This window comes from Rosa rugosa, chromosome 6 (genome assembly GCF_958449725.1).
Source record: "Rosa rugosa chromosome 6, drRosRugo1.1, whole genome shotgun sequence".
Taxonomy (NCBI): domain Eukaryota; kingdom Viridiplantae; phylum Streptophyta; class Magnoliopsida; order Rosales; family Rosaceae; genus Rosa; species Rosa rugosa.
Genome location: NC_084825.1, coordinates 31402363 through 31430096, shown reverse-complemented (window position 1 = coordinate 31430096; position 27734 = coordinate 31402363). Strand labels below are relative to the sequence as shown.

General features: G+C 39.3%; 3 protein-coding genes, 1 long non-coding RNA gene and 1 pseudogene across 4 annotated transcripts; 3 read left to right on the top strand and 2 right to left on the bottom strand.

Moving 5' to 3' along the window:
- Window positions 1-2494: 2494 nt before the first annotated feature.
- Window positions 2495-6334, top strand: LOC133713666 (TMV resistance protein N-like). The gene is made up of 4 exons (XM_062139697.1): window positions 2495-3127; window positions 3583-4684; window positions 4924-5325; window positions 5436-6334. Exons 1-4 carry the CDS (start codon window positions 2643-2645, stop codon window positions 5841-5843), a joined length of 2397 nt encoding a protein of 798 aa, XP_061995681.1. The 5' UTR covers window positions 2495-2642; the 3' UTR covers window positions 5844-6334.
- On the top strand, window positions 5843-6586 carry LOC133716582 (disease resistance protein TAO1-like). The gene is made up of 2 exons (XM_062143275.1): window positions 5843-6236; window positions 6447-6586. The coding sequence occupies exons 1-2, from the start codon at window positions 5843-5845 to the stop codon at window positions 6455-6457; spliced, it is 405 nt and encodes a 134-aa protein (XP_061999259.1). The 3' UTR covers window positions 6458-6586.
- A 395-nt stretch (window positions 6587-6981) lies between these two features.
- On the top strand, window positions 6982-8868 carry LOC133713669 (uncharacterized). The gene is made up of 3 exons (XR_009848182.1): window positions 6982-7188; window positions 8272-8425; window positions 8523-8868. It is a non-coding gene; the product is annotated as an uncharacterized LOC133713669 (long non-coding RNA).
- Window positions 8869-16566: 7698 nt separating this feature from the next.
- Window positions 16567-19904, bottom strand: LOC133713668 (spindle and kinetochore-associated protein 1 homolog; annotated as a pseudogene).
- Window positions 19905-23901: 3997 nt separating this feature from the next.
- On the bottom strand, window positions 23902-25111 carry LOC133714002 (root meristem growth factor 10). The gene is made up of 2 exons (XM_062140017.1): window positions 24711-25111; window positions 23902-24590 (listed from the first exon to the last, which is right to left on the bottom strand). Exons 1-2 carry the CDS (start codon window positions 24855-24857, stop codon window positions 24219-24221), a joined length of 519 nt encoding a protein of 172 aa, XP_061996001.1. The 5' UTR covers window positions 24858-25111; the 3' UTR covers window positions 23902-24218.
- Window positions 25112-27734: the final 2623 nt, after the last annotated feature.

Genomic DNA, 27734 nt, shown 5'->3' with positions numbered 1-27734 from the left:
CTTTTCCCTGACCGACCTCCATCATCAGGAGCACTCAGAAAAGTAGAAGATCACGGAGTTGTTCTGTACATTTTTAGTTTTGAATTCTAGTTTGAGTTCTGCTCTCTATATAAGGAGCTTTAGTTTCATTTGTAAGGCATTCGAAAACGGAAACATCAATCCAATATTCGAAAATAGCCATATCAGTTCTAGATTCAAACACCTTGAGTAGAAGAGTCTTCTCTCAACTAGTTTAGCAGTGTGCTTCCCTTCCTGTATAAGTGTGAAGTAGTGCATGTGCTTCCAGTACAAGTAAGTACCTGTTCTCATTCTTATGGATAGCTAAACAGCCTTTTGCTGTTTACCTGAGAATGAGGCTCTGAATGTTAACATGTATGTTATTTGAATAAATAAATTCATGTGGTTACTCACCCTTTTCTTCAAAAGTCGTTATCATTGTTATTACCTTTTCTTAATATCTTTGTATTTCTTCATAGGTCACTATCTAAAGTGTCTGCATCTTATAGAGATCCAAAGTTAAGTTTGTACTATTTACCCGAAAAAACCAGTTTTAAACCAAAAATTAGGACAAGCAGCAGTGATTTCGCCTGTTAAAGTATCCGTTAGGCAAGAGGCCGTTAGGAGAAAAACTTGGGCATGTTGAAGGCTAGTCTTGGTTTTGTTTTTGTCGTTTAAAATAAATTTTTTCTAGTCAAATACTATTGACAAAACTAAGGGTCAACATAAGATACAAATGACATTTAGATAAAGACTTACCCCTAGTAGTCTGTAATAGTGAAATACAAAAGTGTTGGGTAGTTGGGAAAAATACAGGAGCTTTTTGGGCATACGGGAATTACCCCTAGAAGTTAACCATAATTAACAACAACAAAAAACTCATTGATTAGATTTCTTTTTTTTTTTTTTTTGATCAAGAAGAGACTTCATTAATAATGAACTGGTTACAATGAGTTTGGGCAACATCTCTAACACAGAAATGGCCACTGGAATTCACACTAGAAATCCATACTGACTGACTGACTCAACTACAAACTAAAACTTATACAACAACTAAAAGGCAGAGACAACTTGCGTAGGAGCAGTGAATGCCAAACTCACAACTTCGTCAACACTAACTCGCCACCCAGAGTCCTCCTGACCTGCCTTTGATCGACCAAGTCTACACTCGTTGTGACTTCGAACCCGACCAAAGTGAAATGCTGGACCATCAGACCTGAGACTAAACTAAACCCAACTCCATTGCTACCTTAATGTCAACACCAGCAATCCACAAATGCTCCAAATCGCCATCACCTCCGACCCGAAACCAGAAAGGAACGACCCCCTAGAAGGCCAAGGATGATTGTCTATGCTAGTATGCCACAGCCAGACATTTTTGCCACCGCTGCTGACCCAACTCCAGAACAGGAACGACCCTCTAGACCGCCGAAGAGAAGATTGTCTATGCCAAAAGTTGCAGTGCACCGACCCAATAGCTAACGTAAAAACCGAAAAACAAAAACAAAAAAACCTAGCCCTGAAAACTAATAATAACTTCCCACCAACACGGGCCCAACACATATAACCCGGCCCAAGCCAATTCTAATTAAAAAACAAAGAAAATAAATATAAATTAAAATAGTTTGGGCCCAAAGCATATGCCCAGGCCCATAAAGTTCTTAACCCAAGCCCATGTCTAGATCTGCAGCCACCACACCGGTTGCTCCCTCGGAATCCCGTCGCCCGCCTTCCGCCATCCACACCCCTACCTCTGCATTCCACTACCTGTGCCAACCAACCCAGCACTAGACAGACCAAACCCAGCACCGGCGCTTCACCGTGACCTACAACCAGGCCAAACCAAACAGCGAATCGAATCCAAATCTGCTTCCTACCCAATCCAGCCGCTCGGATCTATCCCCACTGACAAGACCCCGAGGCGGAGACCTACCAAATCGCACCCTGAAGACCACGACCGCCGCTGCAAACCACTGAATCCCCACCGGCCTTCCCATCCATAGCGTCCGGAACCCAGCGAACCAACACCTGATCCCGGCAACATCTGATCTCCACACAGACTGGGCCTACTAGAGGACCATCAAACGACCCATCCACCTTGAAAAGCCCGTCCGACGACGCCGCCACGAGGGCGTGCCGTCGGACAAGGCAAGACGGCACACTGGAGAAAGCCAAGCGCGTTAGGGTTTTTTTTTTAAGGTGAAACTCTTCTTTTTCAATTTTTTTATGAATAAAATACAAAGCCCTCAAATACCCCCCTCTTATCTCTGTTTCTTTTTTAAACCAACTTGCCATCACGACTCCAAGTCCCTAATTTACGGATCTGGTTTCCAATGATGATAACAAACAAACCGATAAAGTGAGAATAGTCCCTAGTCATGGTTAAGTTTAAATTTCCCTATGCTTTCCTAGCAAGAGAATTGGTCCATCCAAATCACAAAAGTTAAAAGCTGTACCTCTTTTTCCTAGTAAAATATGGCGAAGGGTCCTGCAACTTCATTTTTCTAATCCCGTGGAAACCGTGTTTCGAGTCTTTCTCAGCAACCCCCCCCCAAACACCAACTGCAAGCTAGAAATTCAGTCACGCTTTAAATTCCTAGCCCCAATCAGATCAGCGCTTCAATCGCCCTTGTGCTCGTTAATTAATGGCTGCTTCTTCGTCTTCATCATTCGCGGGCAGTTTCAAGTACGACGTTTTTATCAACTTCAGAGGCGAAGACACACGTAGGTGTTTCGTCTGCCATCTCTACGAAGCTCTGAAACAGAAAGCACTCGACCCCTTCATAGATTCCGAAGAGCTTAGAAAAGGCGACGACCTTTCGGAGCTATTCAAAGCCATTCAAGTCTCGACGCTTTCGATTGTAGTTTTCTCTAAAGACTACGCATCTTCTAAATGGTGCTTAAAAGAACTGGTCCAGATCTTGGAGTGTATGGATAGGCGGAGCCAGATTGTGGTGCCCATTTTCTATGAAGTAGATCCCTCCCATGTTCGCAACCTTAAGGAAAGTTTTGCACAAGCTTTTGCAAAACATGAAAGCGGTTCCAATGTCGACAAAGAAGAGTTGGAGAGCTGGAAGTCCAGTTTAAAGAGAGCCACCAATTTATCTGGCTGGGATTCCAGAAATTATCGGTAATATTTTTCACTCTTACTTATTTAGTCTATCTGTTTCCTGCTGAAGATTAATATTGTTGAAGTTTCCTGCTCATACTGTTGAAGATTGAGTCTTAAAGATGTTGATAATTTATTGATCTTGTTTATATTACTGAGGTAAGTCAGGTAACATAATCTCTAGCAAGCCTGATCTTTCGTCATAGAATGAAATTAAGGGGGAATTTAACTGATTTATTGCATTAACGGTTCCTGCTACTATCTCAATCTTGAAGTATTGAAGAATTGACGGGGTAGGCCTGAGCTCAACTAATGTCGCAGGGACTTTTGCTCATTAAATCACTCTTTGTCCAGTAATTAGTTTAAGTGGATTTTCTTTAACTATTTACTTTATTTTTAATGGATGCATACCTAGATCCCTGCTTCAAATTAATGTATCCCGCCTGCATATATTTTTTTTTTTTTTTATTTCACAGGGATGATACCCAGCTTATCGGCAGCATTGTAGAAGACATTTTAAAGAAATTGATCCACATCTCACCAAGTAAAACCGATGGCTTGATTGGAATGGATTCTCACATGGATAAAATTGATTCGCTATTACAGCTGGGAGTGGATGATTTTCGCATTGTTGGAATCTGGGGTATGGGTGGCATCGGCAAGTCAACCATAGCTAGAGCTGTTTTTGACAGAATTGCTCATCAATTTGAACACAAGTGCTTTCTTGATAATGTGAAGGAGGGTTTCCTCACAAAGAATGGTGCAGTACAAAAGGTTGAAGAATTTCTATCTGGAATTCTGAAGGTAAACAATCCACGCACTCTGGATGGAGGCCTGAATATGATGAGGGAAAGACTAGGTAACAAAAGAATTCTTCTTGTTCTTGATGACGTGGACAATCTGGACCAAATTGAAACCTTGATTGGAGAGAAACCTACATTTGGTAGGGGCAGCAGAATTATTATAACTACTAGAGATAAGAAGTTACTAGCAGCTGGATCTTTGATATACGAGCCCAAGTTGTTCACTAATGAAGAAGCTCTTGAACTCTTTAGCAAGTATGCTTTCAGAACAAACAAACCCTCAGAGGGTTACGATGCTATCTCAAGCCGTGCAGCAAAATACGCCTATGGTCTTCCTTTGGCACTCAAAGTCTTGGGAGCTTTGCTTGTTAACAGAACTACTGTACAGGAGTGGGAATATGAGTTGGAGAAGATAAAGAAAGTCCCAATCACGTCTCTTGATAATAACATTGGACGTGTGCTTTGGGCAAGCTATAATGGATTGGATGAATATCAGAAGAAAATATTTCTAGATATTGCATGTTTCTTTAAGAGAATGGACAAAGATTTTGTAACAAAGTTTCATGAAAGTTGTGGCTTTTTCCCCCAGAATGGACTAAGAGTTTTGGAAGAAAGATCTCTTGTAACTGTCTCACGGGATGGTGAACTAGAGATGCATGATTTGATACAGGAAGTGGGTAGGGACATCGTCCACCGACAATCTACTGAAGATCCGGGAATGCGTAGTAGATTATGGAGTTCTGAAGATGTTCTCCAAGTGTTAGCTCAAAATACGGTAAGAATGTACGATCATGATCTCCGTTTTTCATATCTTTTATAAGAGCTATAATCATGATCTCCCTTTTCATATCTTAGATCTATACATAATATTTAGTAGAAAAGCTTCAACTTTTCAACCAAATTAAAATCATATTTTTGCAATGAGTTTATAACTTTATACATGTGTGTGTGTATTATATTGTTAAATAAGCTAGCTTCTGGACAATTATTAAATTTTCACGATTGGTTGTGCAGGCTACGAAAGTTGAAGGCATAATTCTAGACTTGTCAAAGTTCAAAGAGGTATACGTAAATGATGAAGTTTTTGTTAGCATGAGGAGACTAAGGCTACTCCAGCTTTATGAATATTATTATGAAGATGAATATGAATATGATTATGGAAGTGCATGGAATGATTATGATTATGGAAGTGCATGGAATGATTATGATTATGGAAGTAAATTGACGCGACCTGCAGATTATGAACCTTGTGTACAGTACGTGAGTGAGAACTTACAGTTTCTTTCTCAAGAGTTGAGATTTCTTGTGTGGCATGGATGCCCACTAAAGTCTTTCCCAATTAATTTTCTACCAAAGAATCTTATTTATGTTGACATGCGCTATAGTCGTATTGAACAACTTTGGGAAGGAACCAGGGTATGTACAACCATGCATCATAAATGTTTCAAATCTTCATTAATATAATTTAGTTCTCATATCTCTCTTTCCTTTCTTTAACGTATGTTTTTCATTTGTTGTTTTCACAGCCTTTGCAAGACTTGGTACACATCGATTTAAGATACTCAAAGTATCTAATCAAAACCCCCGATTTCACTGGGGCAACAAATCTTAAGAAATTGAAGCTTAAAGGATGTACAAGTTTATTGGAGGTTCACCCATCCATTTCAGCCCTTAAAAGCGTCGTTGAGTTGGACCTACGAGGCTGCTCAAATCTCAAGAAGTTTCCAAATATATCCAGAAATATGAAGAAGCTAAGAGATCTTTACATAGGTGAGACTGCAATTACAGAAATGCCCTCGTCCATTAATGATCTTTCCGGGCTGAAGACTTTGGGCCTCGCTGGTTGCAGAGAACTCAGGAGTCTTCCGAGCAGCATTCACATGAAATCTCTGCAATCTCTTAATCTATCTGGCTGCTCGAAACTTACGGAGTAATGGAGAATCTATTTGCGCTTCTATTAGACGGGACAGCAATTAAAGAACTACCCTCATCTATTAATAATCTTACGGGGCTTTTTCGGCTAAGTATGTGTAACTGCACAAGCCTTGTCTGTCTTCCGGACGATATCTGCAATTTGGCACGCCTTTGTTATCTCTGTCTGACTGGGTGCTCAAGCCTTGTCTGTCTTCCGGACAATATCTGCAATTTGACAAGCCTTGAGTTTCTCAATCTGACTGGGTGCTCAAGCCTTGTCCGTCTTCCGGACAATATCTGCAATTTGGCACGCCTTCTTTATCTCGATCTGACTGGGTGCTCTAACCTTTCAAAGTTGCCTGAGTACTTTGGGAATTTGAAATCCTTGCGGCAATTTAAAGTGGAGAGAAGTGGTATAAAACAACTTCCATTCTCTATCTTGTGTATGGAATCATTATCATGTAATGGATGTTGGTGATCAATACCAATCTATTTATAGATATTGTGGAAACTGCTACTGATATTCAGGTTTATGCCCTCTTTCAGAAACATTAGCACATACACATACAACACAAACACCCTAATTTACTGATTTAGTTTAACTTCCTGTTTTCAATGTATAGGTTATTTATGATCGTTATATTTATGATCGTTATATTGGACCTCCTTGCCTTGTATCTCTTCCTGGAAGTGATATTCCAGAATGGTTCAACCATCAGAGTAGAGGGTCTTCCGTAACTGTGCAATTACCACCCAATTGGCTCGCAAACAAGTTTCTAGGGTTCGCTATATGCGCCATCGGTAACTTGCGGGGTGCTGCAAATACAAAAACTCAATCTGCTGTATGTTGTTGTACCTTAGAAGCAAATGATGGTCGGGACAATTTCTATTTTTCTTTGTTCGATATTCTAGATGGAACTGGCATGCCTCTTGAATCAGATCATATGTTGCTGGGATATACAAATTTCCGAAGTTTAGGAGAGAGGCATAATGAACGCAAACACACCGAGGCCAGATTTAGGATAGTGGCAAGCACCTATGGAGTCATCCCAAATGATTCAATGACATTAGAAGATTGCACTTGGATCACAAGTTGCGGGGTTCGGTTATTCCACATAAATCCACCACCCTCTGTGGGACCTTATTTGCAATTTGGAAAATAGAGAAACAGAGATAAGGAGCAAAAGAAAGAGAGAAACACTAGAGAGAGGGAAGGAGAAGATGGGGGTGGAGGTGCAGGAAGAGGAGGAGGAGTGCTCAGGAGGGCCCATATGCTACTGCTTCTCGTTGAGTGGGTGCACAGGATTAGAGTCAGAGGACGCGGATGTCTCAGGGGAAGGGGGACTCCTCACATTGTCTCTCTAGGTATCCATCATCATTACAACTTTTCATATATACTCCATTTGATTATTCGTTGTCTTGGCTTCTTCTTTTTTTCCCTCCTTTTTTGGAAACATTTTTGGCAAACATGGATTGTTGATTGCATTTGTTTCTCATTTTTTTAGAACACTTCCGTATGAAATGCGTCATATTTGATGAAATGCAGCAGTGTGCTCTGCTGGTAATTAATTTTTTTAGGTCCAGTAACTTTGGTACTTGCTCTAGGTCTCCCCGTCTCTCTATAGCTGATAAATTTCTTAGCTCGATTGGTTGACTTTGGTATTCTTTTCAAGTTTTTTTTATAGTAACTCGTTAGGTCTTTTGTTCTGTTATGTTAACTAGATTATTTAATTTGGGTGATTCATTTGTGTTCCTTTCATGTCAAGCCTCAAGGATCGACATCCTTTCATAGTTTCATGTCAGTTTCATGACATACTTGTATTCCCTTCCTTGCATCTTCTATTGCAATCTCTCTTGTTTCCTGCATTTGTTATAGTGTTATTAAATACTAATTGCATGGACGAACCAAACATTATATACCATGCTCATGAATATGACAAGTTAACCAGAAGCAACAACTGACAAAGCCAATAACCTCATTGAAATGTTAAGACAGAATTCTTAATTCATGCATCAGTCTTGCTTATATGAAAGTTGTCCGACTGCAGTTCTAGCTCTCTGTTTTTCCTTTCCATATAATATCACATAGTACATATCGAGACTATAGGTCACTGTATGAAAAGTAAATAATAAAACTGAAGCAAAGACCAAGTTTCAACAGAATAATGGCAAATCTAGATCTCCTTGAGTATATATCAGGCATCTCATGCAGTCAATCAACATAGGAAGTTACATATGAACATTCTCGGGTGGTCATATATTAAGCCAGCATCCTTTGCTATACTTTCACTCACTGATTATTCCAAAAAAGCATAATATGACATATCTGTATGTATGAGGAGCTAATAGCACAATAATTCAACCAAATAATGACTCAAAATTTGTCAATTGTTGCATTCTGTTTGTTGATCAACATAACACTTTTTTTTTTTTTGGAAAGTTTAAAAGAAGATGTTGACGCTCAGAGCAATGTAGTATCTGTGTGAACAAAGAGGACAGAAGCATATATCAGATGTGGAACACTAGGTTGGGATAAACAAATTGGTGGTTGGAAGTTCAGATTCAGCCTCTTATGCAGGAATCAACATCAATTTTGCTTCAGGTAATCAATTTGTCAAGCTTTGTTGTACCAATGTTTCTATGAACAAGAGACACATCATTCTTGACGTTCTTACATGTCTTTACTTCAATTATATCAGATGGGATAGTTGTGAGTGAACACTTCCACCAAAGCTGAGGAAGTGAGGAGTCGTATTGCTTTAGGCACCACGCGCCAGTATGAAATGCAAAGACTGAAACAGGTACCGGTGGAAGGTTCAGGAAATTTTAATTCGCGTTCTGTTTGGCATGGTAGATGTAAGCAAGTCTTTCCATGTTGGAGCACTCTTCAATGAATAGGAAGTATCATATTGTTGATTATCTGTAAGGGTACAGGGACACCACCTCCTAACCCTTTAAGCTCTGTCAGATATATTTTATTCTAACTTCGTGTATACTTCTTGCAAAAGAGGGTGAAGCTTAAATGAGTTTTGGCGTGATTTTCAATTTCGTACTTTTAAGTTACACTCCGTTAATATTTTCATATCTAACAGTGTCAATGGTCAAGGTATCAAATTGATAATCGCTCCATGGTTCGGTAGGTATTTGTGATTAATCATTTAACAAACTTCATATTTAACAGCAAAAGATATTGTATGTAGTATGAAATTAATCCAATGCAGGACTAGAAAGGTTTATTCTCTAGCAAATCCTAATTTGGTTGAAACTATAACTACCAATCTTTTCCAGAAAAGGACTCCTATGATAATTAAACGAAACCGTGCTCTATAAATAACGAGTTTAATGCCATTTACACTCGTAACAGAAACTGTATCAGCAATTACTTCGCATATTAAACCATGTTAGCTCGTAGAGAAAGAGAAGCACTTGCCCCAAGAAGAAGAAGAAGAATGACATTAGGGCAAAGACTAAGAAGAATTCATGCGGTCATTATGTTATCCTTCCTTGCTTTGGTGTTTATGGCACTGCTGTTTTTTAATTGCACGTTAGTACTTGACGCATTTACTTAATGGTGGATTGTGTCTTGCATCTGCTAGATGGTTGTTTAAATGTTCAAGTTTTTACTGACCAGAAAAAGAATTCTTCATGTAGTTCATGATCTTAATTATTTATTATTTAGATAGTTCATGATTAAAATTGAAAAACGAATTCGCTGCATCGGTTTGTTCAATATTTACATTTAAATGTAAAAAGTTAAGAATGATCTATTTGGTTTGTAATAAATACTCTTATCTTACTTATTTAGTTTAGTGAAACATTTTTTAGTTTTCGATGATAGTCAATCTCGATTCAATATACAATTTTTGTCACACTTTTTTGGAGAATAAAATTTGTACTTGTGCATCTTTTATGTTGTTTGGGTTTAGGGCTAACAAGTATCACAAACTATAGACTCATGCATCTTTCTTTTAAATAACAAGGTTATGTTATGTACCAATAAAGCGTAGCCCAACAGAAGGTGGGAAATTAAGTTAGGATTAGGTTATGTCAAATGTTAGATTCGCGTCGTTAAAAATAATAACAATGTTGAAGGAATATCGATTTAGTGTGCCTTATCAAACTAGGAGTAGCAATAGGAGAGAAGGTTCTAGATTTCCCAATCCTACACGGATTGGTATTCCTTGTAACATTAGAACTAGCACTTTGTAATCCCTATATATAGGGCTCCTATTATCAATAATAATACACATCTCTCTCTACAATTCTCTCTCGAATCTATTTTACTTAAACACGTTATCAGCACGAGCCCTAAACCACAAAAGCCAAAAAGCCGAAAAGAATTTCATATCGCCAAAACTGCCACAGCCCCTAGCCCGTGCTAGCATCGCTGCAGCCTGCCCCGCGTGCGCCCCTGCGCCTACTGCTGCTCCGCGCGCGCCCCTGCGCACACTGTTGCCCCCTCCCTGCAGCCCTGCGTTCCAGCCTGCTGCCACCGAAGCATCCCTGCACCTAGCCCCTTGCTAGCCCGCCTGCTCCTGCAGCCCTTTCGGCTTGCATACCTGCCAGCCCGCGCGCCCCTGCGACTAGCTCTGCTGCTGCCACTGCAGCCTCCTGCTGCCTTGCGCGCTGCCCCTGTAGCCTTACCGCAAGTCTGCTACCCCTGCAGCGTCCGTGTCCTCCAACTAACTTGGCTAGCGTTTTTGCCCTACGCACCCGTGCACCTGCACCCCTACACTACTGCTGCTGCCCCTGCAATTTGCCTCCGCTGCTCCTGCACCACTACTACCACCGCAGCCCCTGCTGCCCCGCATTCGCTGCACGCATCTACTTGGATTGCTTCGCTCCATCACGCCTGCATCGACACGCGCGTGATCCAAATACAAGTAAGTATTCAAGAGTAAGTTTTGAAGTTCCTATAATTCAAATATTTCTTCTTTTCTCGGGGACTTGAAAACCTCCCTTCTTCTACATCCCACCTTTCTTATAACGTGGGTTCGATTCTTGAAAAGCGGAATCGTGGGGATTCACGCAATTAACGAACTAAGAGCGTTCGTATGCTACGGACTAAGAGCGTTCGTGAGCATCTATTTTGACCATTCAAACATCATTGTTTCGGTCTAATCCAATTATTCTTGGAAATCGATTTCTTGGTAGCATAGCTCGGAAATCTTATTTATATTAGTTTTCGTGGAAGCATTGACTCCGAAACTAACTTGTTCTTGTTTCATCTTTCAGGATGTCAAACATGAACAAACTCGATTTTGTTCCATTGGATTATGCAGGCAAAAGGTACTTAATTTGGGTCATTGATGTCGAGATCCACCTTATTGCCCGTGATTTATTGCATACTATCCAAGAGCTTTGTCCTATAGAAACAGCTCCAGACCCTCAAACTGAGAAAGATAATTCCAATGCACTTGCCTTCATGAAACGTCACATGGATAGTGACCTACAGTTTGAGTTCATAAATGAGGATAGCGCCATAAAGCTTTGGCATGCGCTTCGCGAACGATATGGCAATGTTCGTGACTCCATACTTCCGAATACAGAAGCAGAATGGAAAGATCTTCGCTTCTCTGAATTTGACACTGTCATGCAATTTTATTCGGAAGCTCTCAGCATCAGAGCAATGATGCGTCTCTGTGGAAAAACAATCACAGAAGACCAGTTGATTGAGAAAACCTTCAATACCTTCCCCGCCTGTGCTATGAGGTCCTCTGACTTATTCCGGACTCATGTAAATGCAAGACGGATCACAAGTTTTCAACAGCTTATTGAAGCTATGGCCACTACTGAAAGACATGGCAATGAACTTGTGCAAAGAAGATTTGATAGGCTTCAAGATAGCTATCAAGAGCATCGTCCTATGGCTAGAGAAAGTCGCCATCGACGTCATGATCCATACGATCGAAATGCTCAAGAAGGTAATCGCTCAAGGCGACAATCCCACGACCGTAGGAGGCGTGATTTTGAGGGAAATAGGGTTGGAAACCATGGACCCAACGTTGGCCATGGGCACCACTTTCCAACGCCACCAGTCCTAGGGACTATGCATATTGTGCCAATGCGCCTCAATCAAGGGAGAATCCTCTTTATGGTGTCTATTTCTGATATGGAACGTCTGATCAATGGACCTGAATTTGCAATGTACCTAAGAAGGTAGTTGCATCATGGTGATCAAGACTTCGAGTTCACAAAGACTTTAAATCTGGCGATGAAGACAAAATGCCGCAGATTTTTATTTATAGTCTTTTATTTTGTCCAAGAATTATGTAATGGCAATTATGCCTTAAATCAATAAAATGACTTATTGTATTAACTCTTTCCCTCTAGGCGTACTCAAGAGTACTTGTGATGTCTAGGCAAGGTTTGATCTGAGAGAACGGTTTTAAAAGTGAGCAACGCTCCACCAAAATCTCGCCTTACCTTACCTGGTCACAACTAAATTGAAATTACCGAACGGATTGAGTGACTACGATTTGTCTACGGTTTGATTTTTATATTGGATTAGATTTTGGTCAAGAAACTTTGATGTAATCATTGGCTATTATTAATAAAGTATCGATTGATTTTATCTCATGTCATGGACATATTTTTCGAACTTTATTAACTTACAAGATGTAAGAGCCAATGGTTTTCATGTGGAAACACATTGTGAGAATGGACAAGAGTTCCTTTGCATCACCTCTAATGACTACGGACATAAACGAGTCTTAGAGAAACTTATGTGTCGCTCTAGTGGGTTGTATGCAACCACTATTCGAGTCATTGAATCCAACCATGTCATGAGAGATGATTTATGGGATTCCGACACATATAGGCTTTGGCACGACCGTTTGGGACACCCAGGTCGTGACATGATGATCCGTATATTAAAGACTTCACACAGACATCCCTTTTTCCGAACGAAAAGAAGTAAAACTAGGTTTTTGGACACCGAAGGAGCCCCTGCGCCTCACGTCGCCGTTCACCCCCAAATCCGGCCATCCTTGGCCGGCGCCGCCTTCCCCCTGCGGCCTCAGGGTGGCATTGACGCCACCAAGGCTCCTTTGTCTCCAACTTTTACTTCTAAAGTCACTTGTGACTTTGTGGCTCAACAAAAATCCTCATTGGTTGTTTCTAAAGCCCATCATTCTTTCTGCAAAGCCTGCTCTTTAGCAAAGTTAGGATTGAGACCATCCTATGCAAAGGACACCAAAGAAAATATATACCATTCTTACAAAGAATCCAAGGTGATATTTGTGGACCTATTCAACCATCATGCGGACCATTTCAATATTTTATGGTATTGGTTGATGCATCAACACGCTGGTCACATGTCATGCTATTGTCTACAAGGAACGCTGCATTTGCTAAACTCCTAGCACAAATAATTAAGTTAAGGGCTCACCACCCTGATCATCCTATTAAGTCTATAAGATTAGACAATGCTGGAGAGTTTACATCAAAGACTTTTGATGATTATTGCATATCCATTGGGATTGATGTTGAACATCCTGTTCCTCATGTTCACACCCAAAATGGTCTCGCAGAAGCCGCCATTAAACGACTACAAATGGCCGCTAGGGCATTGGTAATGCGCACCAATCTCCCTATTTCTGCTTGGGGCTATGCAATATTGCATGCAACTGTGCTTATTCGTCTGAGGCCCACTGCCACTCAACCCTTTTCTGCGTCCCAGATGGTGACTGGGTATGAGCCTAATGTCTCACACTTACGCATATTTGGGTGTGCAGTTTATGTGCCAATTGCGCCACCACAGCGCACCAAAATGGGTCCTCAAAGACGATTAGGCATTTGTGTTGGATATGATTCTCCAACGATTATCCGCTACATAGAACCCTTGACAGGCGATCTCTTTACCGCTAGATTTGCGGATTGTCACTTCGATGAGACAGTCTTCCCGTCGTTAGGGGGAGATAAGAACATCAATGTTCAACAGGAACGACAGGAATTGTCGTGGTCTGTCCCCACTCTGTCTCATCTTGATCCCCGAACCGCACAGTCCGAAATTGAAGTGCGGAGAATTCTCGATCTTCAGAACGTAGCAGAATCGATGCCTGATGCGTTTTCTGATATCGCTAAAGTGACGAGATCACACATACCTGCTGCAAACGTGCCTGCAAGGATTGATGTCCCTAAAAGTAGAGGATATGACGCCAACTCAAGAATGCATGAGCATGGCGCCAACGTCCCATCTCTCAATGATGGTGACGTTATGGCTAGGCCCACGGCTCTTGCCAGGAAGCGCTGGAGGCCCATAGGTTCGATGGATTCTCGCCCAAGAAAGAAAGCGAGTTTGGCACAAAATAATCCATTAATCATCGATGTGAATAATCCATCTCATGAGAATATTCCGGATTATGGTTATGTCCAAGAGACATCATTGGGGGACGCTCCAATGTCAGAACCAACTCCAGAGAATAGAGAGATCTCCATAAATTACACTAGTGTACATGAGATGATGGATAGAAATTCTATGGCGATTGATGATGCATTTGCATATCATATTGCAAAAGGAATTATAGAATATGATGATATCGAACCTCGCTCTGTTGAAGAATGTCAACGAAGAGCAGATTGGCCTAAATGGAAAGATGCGATCCAGGTTGAATTGGATTCACTAACAAAGAGACAGGTATTTGGGCCTGTAACGCAGACACCCCCAAGTGTAAAGCCTGTTGGCCATAAATGGGTCTTTGTTAGAAAGCGTAATGAGAAAAATGAGGTGGTAAGATATAAAGCCCGCCTTGTGGCGCAAGGTTTCTCACAACGCCCTGGAATCGACTACGAGGAGACATATTCTCCCGTAATGGACGTTATAACGTTCCGCTACCTTGTCAGTTTGGTAGTTTCCGAAAAACTTGACATGCAGCTTATGGATGTGGTTACAGCATATCTCTATGGGGATCTAGATTCAGAGATATATATGAAGGTTCCAGATGGACTTCAACCACCCAAATCAAGTGGCTCTAAACCACGGAGCGCGTTTTCAATAAGATTAAAACGCTCACTATATGGATTAAAACAATCCGGACGGATGTGGTATAACCGTCTAAGTGACTACTTGATTGGGAAGGGATATATTAACAATGAAATATGCCCCTGCGTGTTCATTAAGAGAACAAGTTCCGGATTTGCAATCGTAGCAGTTTATGTCGATGACATGAACCTAATTGGAACTCTAGATGAGTTGAAGGAAACTGCTAAATACTTGAAATCCGAATTTGAGATGAAAGATCTTGGGAAAACACGGTTTTGTCTCGGTTTAGAACTCGAGCACCGTAGTGATGGGATTTTGATCCATCAGTCTGCATATACTCAGAAAGTCCTAAGGTGCTTTAATGAAGATAAAGCAAAGCCTGCGAGTACTCCCATGATCGGCCGTAGTCTTGAGCCCGGAAAAGATCCGTTTCGTCCAAGGGATGAGGACGAAGAACCATTAGAGGCCGAAGTTCCCTATTTAAGTGCAATAGGCGCATTATTGTACTTAGCTCAATGCACAAGACCGGATATCTCATTCGCAGTGAACTTGTTAGCTCGACATAGCTCTGGGCCAACACGCCGCCATTGGATTGGTGTAAAGACAATCTTTCGATACCTAGGAGGTACGATTGATATGGGCCTATTTTATCCCTACAGAGAGAAAAGGAATGACGAAAAGTTGGGATCGGACCCCAAAAGGCAAAACGCCCCCGTCCATAGAATGACCGCCGACCATGTTGCCGCCGCCGGCGCCGCCGCCGCTCTTGGTGGCCGGCGTCCTCCTATCTCCCTCCATCAAAACGACAATGATGTCTTGATGGGTTTTGCTGATGAAGGGTACCTCTCTGACCCTCACAAAGGTCGTTCCCAAACTGGTTATGTCTTTACCATAGAAAGCACTGCGATATCTTGGAGGTCTACGAAACAGACCCTTGTTGCTACTTCCTCGAATCATGCAGAGATTATTGCTCTACATGAAGCCGTTCGTGAATGTATATGGCTAAGGTCTGTGATTCGACATATTCAAGGAAGTTGTGGTTTGAAGTCTACCACAGATGAACCTACATGCATTTATGAGGATAATGCAGCTTGTATTGAACAAATGAAGTTAGGTTTCATCAAAGGCAACAACACCAAGCATATATCGCTTAAGTTCTTTTATAATCAGCAACAACAATCACTTCTAAAGGTTGAAGTGAGTCAAATCCGATCAGAGGATAATGTAGCGGACTTATTCACTAAGTCGTTACCTAAATCCACCTTCGAGAAACATGTGAAGAGCATCGGATTGAGAAAGTTATCCGAACTCCCACGATTGTAGCAATCAGGGGGAGATATCGACATCAGGGGGAGTTATGGTGTCTACATGTTCGATCTCGAAGAGTGAAGGACGTGTTGTGCTCTTTTTGTCCTTCAACCAGGGTTATTTTTATCCCACAGGGTTTTTGTTACCTGGCAAGGTTTTTAACGAGGCAACGGATGAAGCGTCACCACCAAGTTTGAAGCGGCACAAGGGGGAGTGTTGAAGGAATATCGATTTAATGTGCCTTATCAAACTAGGAGTAGCAATAGGAGAGAAGGTTCTAGATTTCCCAATCCTACACGGATTGGTATTCCTTGTAACATTAGAACTAGCACTTTGTAATCCCTATATATAGGGCTCCTATTATCAATACTAATACACATCTCTCTCTACAATTCTCTCTCGAATCTATTTTACTTAAACAAACAACTATTTCATAACTTTACAAACCAGTTTTCAACTTCTATATAATATAATGAAACTATAAATAAAATAAAACACAGGATCAATAAGTTCTGGACAACCCACTTTTTCATAACTTTCCAAACCAGTTTTCAACTTCTACACCTTACTAGTTACTGTTAACTTACTACATATGCAAGCAAGGATAAAACACAAGTTTTATCCGAAACAGAAAAGGAATAAAAACAATGCATACATTTGTCCAGAAAGCAAGCCCTATCAATGAGGCTTCAAAAGAATGATCACCCGATGATGACCAATCCGTGTCTCACTTACACGACCAAGGTGACGAAGGACCTGTGAAGCAGCAAAAGGCACCAAGAATAAAAGTTTCATCACTGTAAGTAGCTGAATTTGTAAAGAGTCATGAAAGATAAATGCTATTTCAGAGAATACACATATCAAAGTCATGATCTTCAAGTCCAAGTAGATATGACAGAAACTACTACATTTATCAGTTATTGAGAAAAGAGGATTGGACTTGAGACCTCTTTATTAGTGAAGATGGGAGGTCCATGTATTCACTCAACTTATGCCAAGTAGAATTGAAGCTTTCTTGAGTGCACTATGATATTGTTTAAAGTCTACACAATACATGTTTGAAAAATAAAGACAAGAACCTTACAGTTAGTATTGCTTTTCCAGTGTTGTCAGGCTTCAAGGATGGTCCCTTCATGTCAGTTTTGAGAAAGAAGTGTTTTCCCTTTACAGCTTCATGCATTGCTGTATCTCTTATATCCTGTATTCATTATAGCGGTAAGCGGTATCAATGCTAATGGCATACGTGAGCAGCTATAAACCATGCTTACAAATATAAAAAGTTAACCAGCAGTGAGAACTGACAAAGCTACATGCTCATTGCTTGACATGGCAATACAGATTACAGAATCCCATACTTGACACATTATTTGCATAAAACAATGGTTCCAAAAGGATATTGCTTATTTCTCTTCTTTTTTCTTTTAGTACAGATGAACAATGAGCTACAAGATATGAGGTAGGCAGCCCCCATCCTGATAAAAGTGGGAGTAAGGACCTGACTGGCCATAAAAAATTCAGAGAAGCGACGTCATCTTCGTCCCTAATGAAATTCAAGGGTTTATGAGGAAAAATGGGTGGGGAGGGAGGGAGGGGGGGAGATCTAGAAATTTGAGATGTAGAAGGTATTAGCTAGCTAAGTGTGTTAATTCCTTTAACATCATACTTAGGACCTGAGAACAGACCCAATAACCTGATTTAATTCACTTACCAAGGCTTTTTCCCATCGATCTCCTGCCACCTGCATGATGATTGATAACCAAAATCAGACCTGTGCCAAAGATGTACAAACCAAAAATCAGAGAGGCAGAACACAAACATTCTTCTTTGGAGCAGCTATGAGCTGATATTTGCTTCAGCATATGTTGCCATGTCATTAATAGCTGCATTGACCTTCTCTAGTGTTAGCCTTCCTCTCATGTATCTGCAGTTAGTAATACTTAGAGCAAGAAAATGATGCCAATAACAGGGCTAGATACAGAAGACCTCTGTTTTCAATACCTACCCATCATGGAGTAGACACAACAGCCTATTATATAGCATTACTTTTGAGGCTGTAGAAATCATTTCCTCCTCCTTGGAGGCAAAACAAACCAAGTTAAAGATGGCTTGATAATTTACAATTAGTGGTCTTTCAAACCTTTAAATTCATGGTATCTGGGATCAAAATTATAGCTGGAAAGAGTTGTACAAATTTCAAAAGTGTAGAACATTCTTCAATACAGACAAAGGCTCATTTTATAAGATACATGTATGAGTTAACAGGCACAGACCTCCTAATCCATTTGCAGCTCTGTCAGAGTCGTTTTCACTCTTAATATCTCTTTGTGAAACTTTTTTGTTCATTGTGCATACACTTCTTGCATAGCAAGGCGAAACTTGAAGGAAAATAAAAAATTCTTATTTAGCAAGAAAAGAAATTGCAGTAGTTTGTGAATGTAGAGTACTTTAAAGTAGCGGAGAGATAACATTTTATACATTTTTGCCACTAGTTAACACTTGTGACAATGACAATACTAGATTGTACACAAGTTCCACCTCTATGTATATCACTTTGCCAGGTTAGCATTACTTGATTTTGAGATCTCTTATCAGACAGTCTATGTGACTATGTCCATGTCAGATGTATAACAGTATAAGTGACTACCATATTAGTATGCTATTGTTGTCCGAAAGAAAACAACGAAGACAGGACTTCCTCTTAACAAATATAGCAAAAGAATTAAGAAAGGAAACTTTACTCACGATGACAATGAATCCAGCTCTTCAGCTATTATAAACCACAATGGTGGCATGGAACGACCCTTTTTCTCCTGAAATTAACAAAAACAGAAAGAATAGTGGCCCCTCATACTATATACAGAGCATGTAGCTATAGATGATTACAGAATAGACCATAAATTGACACAAGTGTGTGTGTGTGTGTGTGAGAGAGAGAGAGACAGAGAGATGTACTTTAGGCAGCGGCGGCTGTGCAGGATCCTCCTCAAGCTTGAAGATCCCAGAACCAGTGTTTTGCTGAGAGCTTTCTGGAAATAAACTGAAACAAAGAAACAGTATAAGCTCTCTACCATCTGTTGGTATCCAGATTCAACATTGACATCCTTTCCGGAACATGAGTGGGGGGATAAACTGACATATCCTTCAATTTCCTTTGCTGCTTCAGCGATGCATCGATCAGTTTCTGCCATCACATTGTACCATCTAATTATACATCATTCATGGAAACACATACAACTGAAACCTTCATTAACCTTTAAAAGAAGAATTCATAGGCTCATTATACACCCAGACGATCAAAATTGCTTCTTTTACTTTCCTAGTAAGAAGATCAAATTCTTTCCAATTCACTTTGTAAATTGATTTTCCAAGTAGCCACAAGCACAATTATCACAAACTCCACCCAACACATGATGAAAATTATAAGGACCTCGCATACTGATATATCAACATTTTCATAAAATTTCTCAGAAATCAAACAAAGCCCAATCCACACATACTCAGAGAGAGAGAGAAAAGGAACTACTTTTGCTTTGGGGATGGCTAGGGTTTCGTCGCGAACCGGGTCCTTCACGGCGGCGTCGAGGGCCGAAAAATCGGTGACGCTGCTAGCTGGGTACACTGAATCGTTCACATTTCAGAGCTTTAGAGAATGCTACGCTTGAAATTAAATCAAGTAATTGGGTCGGGTCATACTGTTTCGCGCAATAACGAGCTCTTGGAGCTCCGAGATCCGACTGTTGAACCAGGCGATCAGCTAGTCCAACGACGCCCCTGCTTTCTCCGCCTCCATCTCTCTCTCTCTCTCTCGATCTTCGATTCGTGGATTTTCGTTTTCAAGTTGGGAAAGTTGTTTTGGCGGGAAAATAAGAAGCATTTGAGATTTTGGGGTAAGAGAAGATAAAGAAGACGGCGTCGTATCCAGAAAGGTTACTGAAGTAGTGAAAGTACGATAATACCCAGTACAACAAAAATGATCGACCTATATATGGTAAAAGGTCTCGACTTTTTACTGCTGAAACAGGTAAGATTATTGAGAATTTTTGTAGCTAATGTGAATTTTACTGCGATTGAGATAATGGGTTTGTTTCTGTTGATAAATTTTGGAGTAATGAATTTTAGCTTTTTGGTGAAAAAATGCCAATGGTCATTTATTTGGGTCCTTGTTTGTGGTTTTTCTGCTGAAATGGTTTTTAGCTAGAGTTTGGACTTTTCATTTGTTTTCGCTGACCTTGATTTGGCGTTTTACTGTTAATTTTCCCTTCTTTTCCTGTTGTGGTGTTAGACTGCTTGATAACTAGAGTTATCTTTTGATGTGGCCTTGATCTATGAATGCAGAGTACACACCAAAAAAAAAAAATTCACAAATGCTGACGCAGTTTCGTCTGTAAGATATAAATGCCAATTAACGAAATCCTAGTGATATTTTATATATGAAAGCCTGGGAATCGCATATAGGCATATCTCATTATCTTGGCATATTTGATGAATTGGACAAGGTTAAACAATGGCTGGATCGATCATTCCATCAGATGTGCATAATTGATAAGGTTATAGTAACAGAGGAGCAAGGTTAGGTCTTGGATTACGCGGTTGATAGATCAAACCAGTGGTGTTGGGATCGAAATAGCAGCAAAACTGTACGTAGGGCTTCCCAGAAAACGAAGTAATGCTTATTAACATAGCTTGAAGCATTCGACATCAATGAATCAATGAGGTGGAAGTTAATATGACTAGGTTATTTCTGTTAGTACCTCCTTTGTTCGAATTCAGCTCCATGATGGTCCCTTTACTTAGTGATATATATAGTGTCTCGGACTACATTCTTTTTATTGAGTTTTTCTGTTTTTTTTTATTTTATTTTAAAATAAATGTTGTTATCCTGGTTTCTGGATAAGTTGTGAACATAACAACATAATCAATGGATGTGGTCTGGCTATTCGTCCTTAAAAAACTGGTTGTCATTCTAGTGCATGTAATCGAGAATGTAATGGACTTATTCTAGCAACCCTTGTTGTATTTGGGATTGTTTATCACTTTATCTGAGGTGAAACACAGTTCTGTGACATTGTGACTGCTATATATATGAAAATCATGAGATGTTCCGTTTTGGATTTTGATTTGTACTGGGTAATTGATTTTTGAACACTTGCTCCTACTTTGTTCATATTGCTGATTCTCTTTCTGAATCAGGTTTCACTTTGTAATACTACTGATATCTCCACCAACATGAGTACATGACCACCAGACTGAGAGGAGTACTACACTTATATACAAAAACTCGCATTCACATAGAGTTAAATTAAAATAGATAGGGCAATCATGTTTATCTCTTTCAGTAAAATGTGAATTGTGAGACATAAGTTATGGATTTGTAATTTTGTATCAAGTTGAAACTACTATTTCAGAGTTGTTGTTTTGGCCAATCCTAAAACCCTAGCTGCATGTGTACTGAATACTGAAACATGTATGTAAAACAGGATGCATGATCCAATGTACAGTGTAATTGTGCACTCATCTATAGCAATGGATTTGAGCATTAAAGAATGAACATCTCTAATGAGGGTTTTCGGTAAGACCATCAGACTACAAAATTTGTCCGACGGTCCAATCATTTCTCGCCATGTATATAAAATATTATTAATTAAGTAGAAAATACTACGTTGGCAAAATTGCCCCACTTTAGATTTTCTCCTAATTAATATCAAGCAGGAAATACTAATCCATCTTTGAGATCTTAAAATCATTACAAGCACCCCAGTTGCCAGTTGGTGAAGTAAATTCTTGAAAGATGTTTACCTCAAAGTTTTCAGAAAGTACATGAAAACTTTCCATCCTCCAAGGAGAAGAATGCATGGATGAGAACTTAATAACCAATATTATATCGATTTCAGTACATAATTAATTGATTAAACTGGGTGAGCACCACTAAATCTTGGGAGACAAAATGTATAGGGACCTTCAAATCTGGTTTATTAGGTAGACAGAAATGAAATGAAGTACCCATCTTGGAACATGCACATTTTCCCCTACCTTTTCTTACTTTGGGATGAATGAGACATAAAAATAGACAAAAAACAAAGAAACAAGGAAATGAAGTTTAACAAAGGCTATGTGATGGGGATTAGCTGGAAATGCCTGGAATGCAATTTGAACCATTGGATCACATTGGGAAGAAGCAAATTGGGTACATTTCTTGTTGGCTTTGTTAGGAATTTTGGCTACTAAGGAAGTAAGGATACATGGGATGTTTGTCTCCATTACCCCCATAAGAAAAATATCTACTAGTTAATAACTTGGTGTTCATTGGGATTTTGAAACCGAGTTGAATTTCATTTATAGTTTTTATCTTTTTTTGGAGACACCCTTGAAAATGTTGCATCTTATGTCTCTCTTGTTAGATGATCTTGAGGCCTCTGGAAAATGGTGCCAAATGACCACTCTATATAATAAGTTGTTTTATTTTTAAACTATTGATGAGTAATAAACAAAGTAGCTTAAGTGGACTTGGGGATGGAGAGTTGCACGAGCAATATACAAAATGCAATGAAGGTCAGGCTAGGAGGAGAAAAAGGTTCACTGTCTTTTCTTGGCAAAGGGATTTGATTAAACATGGATTTGAAGTTCATTGCATTGTCAACGACCTCAAAAGGACTCAAGGATTCGAGCTCACGCAAAAAGGCACTAAATGTATGAACTTGGCAAGCCATTACTATAATACCTCAAGAAAATTAGTACCTCGGGTATCATTAAGAATTAAGACTCATGTAGCTAGACTTTTATTTTTGTGATCACGTTCTGAACACGTCTAGCTAGCTATGAGAAAGTGATCGAAACAAACCCTGAGCTAGCTCATCACCGCTCGACTTCAATTCTTGACTCAATAACAAATATGATATAGATGAATATAATATGTTCGTAATGTTCTTTTATCATTTGTAAAAGTAATGTTATGTTTTTTAATTATCCCTTCATCTAACTATACATCAAATCGGACCGAGTTCTGAGTTAGTTAGGTCGATGATTTGGGTGATCAATGATTCAATTGATGATTGCGATTTAATCTTAACAATGTAGTAGAACAATTTGCACCCAAAACTTTGAATTTCTTTTGGTTTCATTGACTTATTGTTTAGTAAGTTCAATTTATCACACACACTCAGAAGATTAATTGCCACAATTTCTTCCCAACAAATTAAAATACCAATGGTAATACAAGCATAAACATTAACTAAATAGTGTGGGGTACTCAAACTATATATAATAACTGCCTCCCTCATAATAATTAGGAAACCCACCACTCCATCTCACAAATATTTCCACACCGGCCATCTCAGTCTTGGATCAATCTCACAAAATAGCCATATAATCTTAACCAATTAATGTTCATTGTTGTCTTCAGAAAATTGAATGTTAAATTACTTCATAAGATGAACATATTAACGTCAGCGTACTGATGAGTGATCCCCATATATATAGAAGGTAGAACACAGATGAAAGATCTCCTCAAAAAAATAAACACAGATGAAAGATCACATATTCAATTATAAATTAAGAAGGTTGATTGAACATATCTCATGGCCTTACTCTTACCCTTTTTGCATCAGATCAATTTAACCAAATTTAACAGGTGACAGAAACATTTCTAACGGTGGAAAAACACGCTATGATATCATATAATGGAGCACAATAGGATGTCTCATATAGAACATTAAAGGATCGGGAAGAAATTAAAGAAGAAGAGGCAGATATAAATTTGTGGCTAAATATACATTAAATGGGATGATGATCGAAAAGCCACTAGATGATATATATATTATAACACTTATGTTATACAGTCATATCGATCATATGTTATAGTACTTGAAGACCATACTATAACCATAGCTAGGACTTTAAGGCCCTACAAGTTCTTGACCATACATACCTTCCACATGCAATGATGGATCATGCATTGAAGAGAAGTAGTATTCATTTTCCATTAATATCGCAAAAGAGGGGATCGATCAGAAAAAGAAAAAAAATACAGACCAGACTAAGAAGAAGAAAAAGGATCCAGAATCCATATCTATATATATAGTTCATATATAATATAGACCGATGATGATCAGTTATGAGAAGGAGGGTGTGTCTTCGGGGGTGAATAGTCCAGATTAAACCCTGGTTGCTTCTGAATCCCTCGTTTGTTTCGCGGCACTCGCCATGAAACTGAAACATGCTGATCAGACCTTGTCTTCGACTTCTGATCTGCAGCACTTGAGGATGATGAGGTTGATCCTTTCCTTTTTCTCGATGAGACATTCTTCACATTGGGGGTAGCTTTTGTGTGGTACCGTTTAGGACTTTCTTCTCTAGTACTATCATCGCTATCGGGTTCCGTCTCCACCGTGATTTCTGATCCTTCTGTAACTTCAAGAACCGGCTTTGATGACGAGAAAGATTTCACTTTCGGCACAACTGTAATGTTAACATCAGTACCCTGCAGAAAAGCATGACGTCATTAACTTGGACTATTGCATTTCATGATCTGAACTCAAAATGAAAGCAGAAGACGAAGAACAAGAAGAGCATGAACAAGAAATCATATTTCACTACTTACCTTGTTGGTGAAGTGAAGCTTTTCCGAAGACTTGTTAGGATCATCAACCCCAGCAAGACGCCGGGCACTACATGCATGCAAAGAAAGCAGGCATAGAAGAAGAAGAAAAAGATATAGAGGACAGTGATGAGTAGTGCAGGTCGACATATATATGAAGATCGATCGATTGAACAGAAACTATATGGCACTTTTTGATTAATCTTGATGGTGGATAGAAGGTGTTTGTAGAACGCTAGTAGTACTGGTGGTGGTATATGTAAGGATTGAGAGGATAGAGATATAGAGAATGAGCATTAAATGCAGTTAAGCATTTCAGAAAATTTAAGAGGCTAATTGTTTTAGCTAGAAGAACATGGAGGTGTATGGGTAAGCAGTAGTGTGAAAATGAAAATGAGACGAAAAATGACTTCAGATCGAAGATATGGGGTGGTCTACCCTTTGTCCTCTTTAACTCTCCGATTTCAATTCTGTTGGGTCCCAAGACTCCCCACCAGAGAAAGAGAAGAAGCAACTCTCACCCTAGCTTGTTCAAAATTATATACAGGAAGGTCAAAAAGAGATTTTTACATCTAAAGTACATATACTATACAAAACAAATGGAAATTAACCAAGTATAACTGGTAGAAGTGAAACACATGACAAAATCGAGAAAGCTAGTGTCTGCCTAGTTGAATATACCGATGGCACTCCCATATTACTTGTCTCACTAATTTGATCTTATATTAAATTATAGAATCATAGATTCACCGTTTGCATGAGTTGTGCTTCTTTGTTCCTACTTCCTAGTCCCTAGCCCCCGCCTCTCTTTTTACCCTCTTGGCAATTTGACTATGAATTTTCTAATCTCACAAGTTAAGGTACTAAGATTATTTTATTAGCGGTTAATCCTAGCTAAGTACATTCAAAAAGTAGCTAGGAACTACCCTTTTTATTTCATACTGTCTACAAGATCAAACAATAGGAGAAGAAATACCTTAATTTTTTATTTCCTCAATCTAGGAAACAAAAAGTGATGCAAAGTTAAAACTTAAAAGTCTCGTCATAGGAATTTTAACTTTCGAAACATATGTATCTTGCAAATTCGAACAGCTTCCAGCTGAAACCTAATGTGAATCTGGACAACTTCATATTATTGAATATAAGTTGCTCGAACCTATAGCCCTAACTCGATCTGTCGAGCATAATAATTGACTTTGATTGGGTTGATCGACTACCAAAAAGCCTGTTTAGACTAACAAATTCGTACGAGTTCTAATTCAGATTGAATCAATTGATGATACTCAGCTGGTTAACCTCTCTACGTTGCTGGACCCTTACAGGCATTCTGATTTAGTATAGGGAAAATACTATGCTTTTTCACCAAATTCAATCACCAAGCAATGCAGCATTTGTCACATAAGTGATTTGTGGTTGAACTTGGTGAACAGTTTAGCAAGCGTAGGCGACAGCTGATAAGCCAATGTTACGCTTACTCTAACATGTTCGTACGAGTTCTAATTCGATTGAATTGATTTAGACGTACTCAATTGGTTAACCTCTAAATTGGACGTACTAAATTAAACTTTGCAAATGAAGGCATTTTGAATTAGTTTACAGTAAGTACTATGTTTTAAATTTGGTGAACAAATTTAGTAGACGTAGGTGTGTAGCATTACGTACACATTTTACTTTTCAAAGTCATTGTTGGAAAATGACCTTTTCCTACCTTCATTTAGAGCCTAACTTATAGATATGATGATATGATCACACACTTTTCTCCTGCTTCTGAGAGGTTTCGTCTCTTGTTCTTTATCAAATTGAAATCGAGGGTCGACGGCTAGAGGCCACCTAGTTCTTGAAATTCATCACTAGTTAACTAAAAGGAAATATAGGAATTTATGAATCCACACTACGCCAATAATATGATCAGACGACAGTTTTTCACTGTCGTCTGATACCCCTCTTTGCTGTTGACTGAGTGAGAGCCGTCTGATGGAGGTATCAGACAACAGCGAGATTCTGTCGTCTGAAGAAAATTTGGACAACAACAAGAACTAACAAGGCTGTTGTATGAACACCAGAAAAGACAACAGACCTCCTAAATAGCTGTTGTCCAAAGTGAATAAAGTCATCAGAATGTAAAGAAAATGAACTTCTGAGGTCATTTAGGACAACATTTTTCTCATAGTAAAATGTTGTTTGTAGTCGACTCAAACAACATCTTTCTAGATTTTGCAGTTATTGAAGTTTATTTTCAACCATGGTTTTGCTACTATGATGTACTGCTTATTGAAGTGAGACAATGTTTAATTTGTACTCTCTGTTGTTTTGCTTTTGGTCAAACAACAGCATATTTGTAGTTTGGGCACTATGATGTAGTGGTTAATGAAGTGAGACAACAGAATATGTACCTTTAACATTGTGTTTTACAATGTTGGGCAATAGAACCAATGTAAAAGATGTTGTTGTTATGTTGTACAGACAACAGTTTTTTCAGTTGAATTTTTTGTGCTCAATTGTCAGACAATGGTTTTCTGGTGAAATTGAATTGTCTGAGATTGGATAAGAAGACATACATTCTGGATATTGCATCTAACAAAAACCAATCAATCAACGCATTTACGAACACATCCAATATTGATACCAAAAACTTTCCATTGATTCCAACAAGATCTACAATATTCCATTAGTTCGATTCATCCCAACATCAATCAACATAGTAATCGATCAACACCCTGATGCCTACACATATACATTAAAACCAAAAACATGTGCTTGTATAACTCTGTCCAATGCACATTCACCATAATATGCCTATACGTAAAGGCCAAAAATGGCAACTAGCTAGGGTGATCAAAATACCAAAAACATTATCTCATGCATTTACCAGCTATGTGTGATACTTCATGACAAACTTAGCCCACTCTGTCCTCACAGCATCAAGATCCTTTTGGGTGTAAACCAGTTCCTTGGATGATCGCCGCTGCCACTGAAACAAATATAGTACTATCTCAACATCACAAATCACATGCAACAAGAAAATGA

Bases quoted from the DNA above. Each gene is read 5' to 3' on its own strand.
- LOC133713666 (XM_062139697.1), top strand. From the start codon at position 2,643: ATGGCTGCTTCTTCGTCTTCATCATTCGCGGGCAGTTTCAAGTACGAC. The intron at 3,128-3,582 runs GTAATATTTTTC...TTTATTTCACAG, and splicing joins TGGGATTCCAGAAATTATCG to GGATGATACCCAGCTTATCG. The intron at 5,326-5,435 runs GTATGTACAACC...TTGTTTTCACAG, and splicing joins AACTTTGGGAAGGAACCAGG to CCTTTGCAAGACTTGGTACA.
- LOC133716582 (XM_062143275.1), top strand. From the start codon at position 5,843: ATGGAGAATCTATTTGCGCTTCTATTAGACGGGACAGCAATTAAAGAA.
- LOC133714002 (XM_062140017.1), bottom strand. From the start codon at position 24,857: ATGTCGACCTGCACTACTCATCACTGTCCTCTATATCTTTTTCTTCTT. The intron at 24,591-24,710 runs GTAAGTAGTGAA...GCTTTTCTGCAG, and splicing joins AGCTTCACTTCACCAACAAG to GGTACTGATGTTAACATTAC.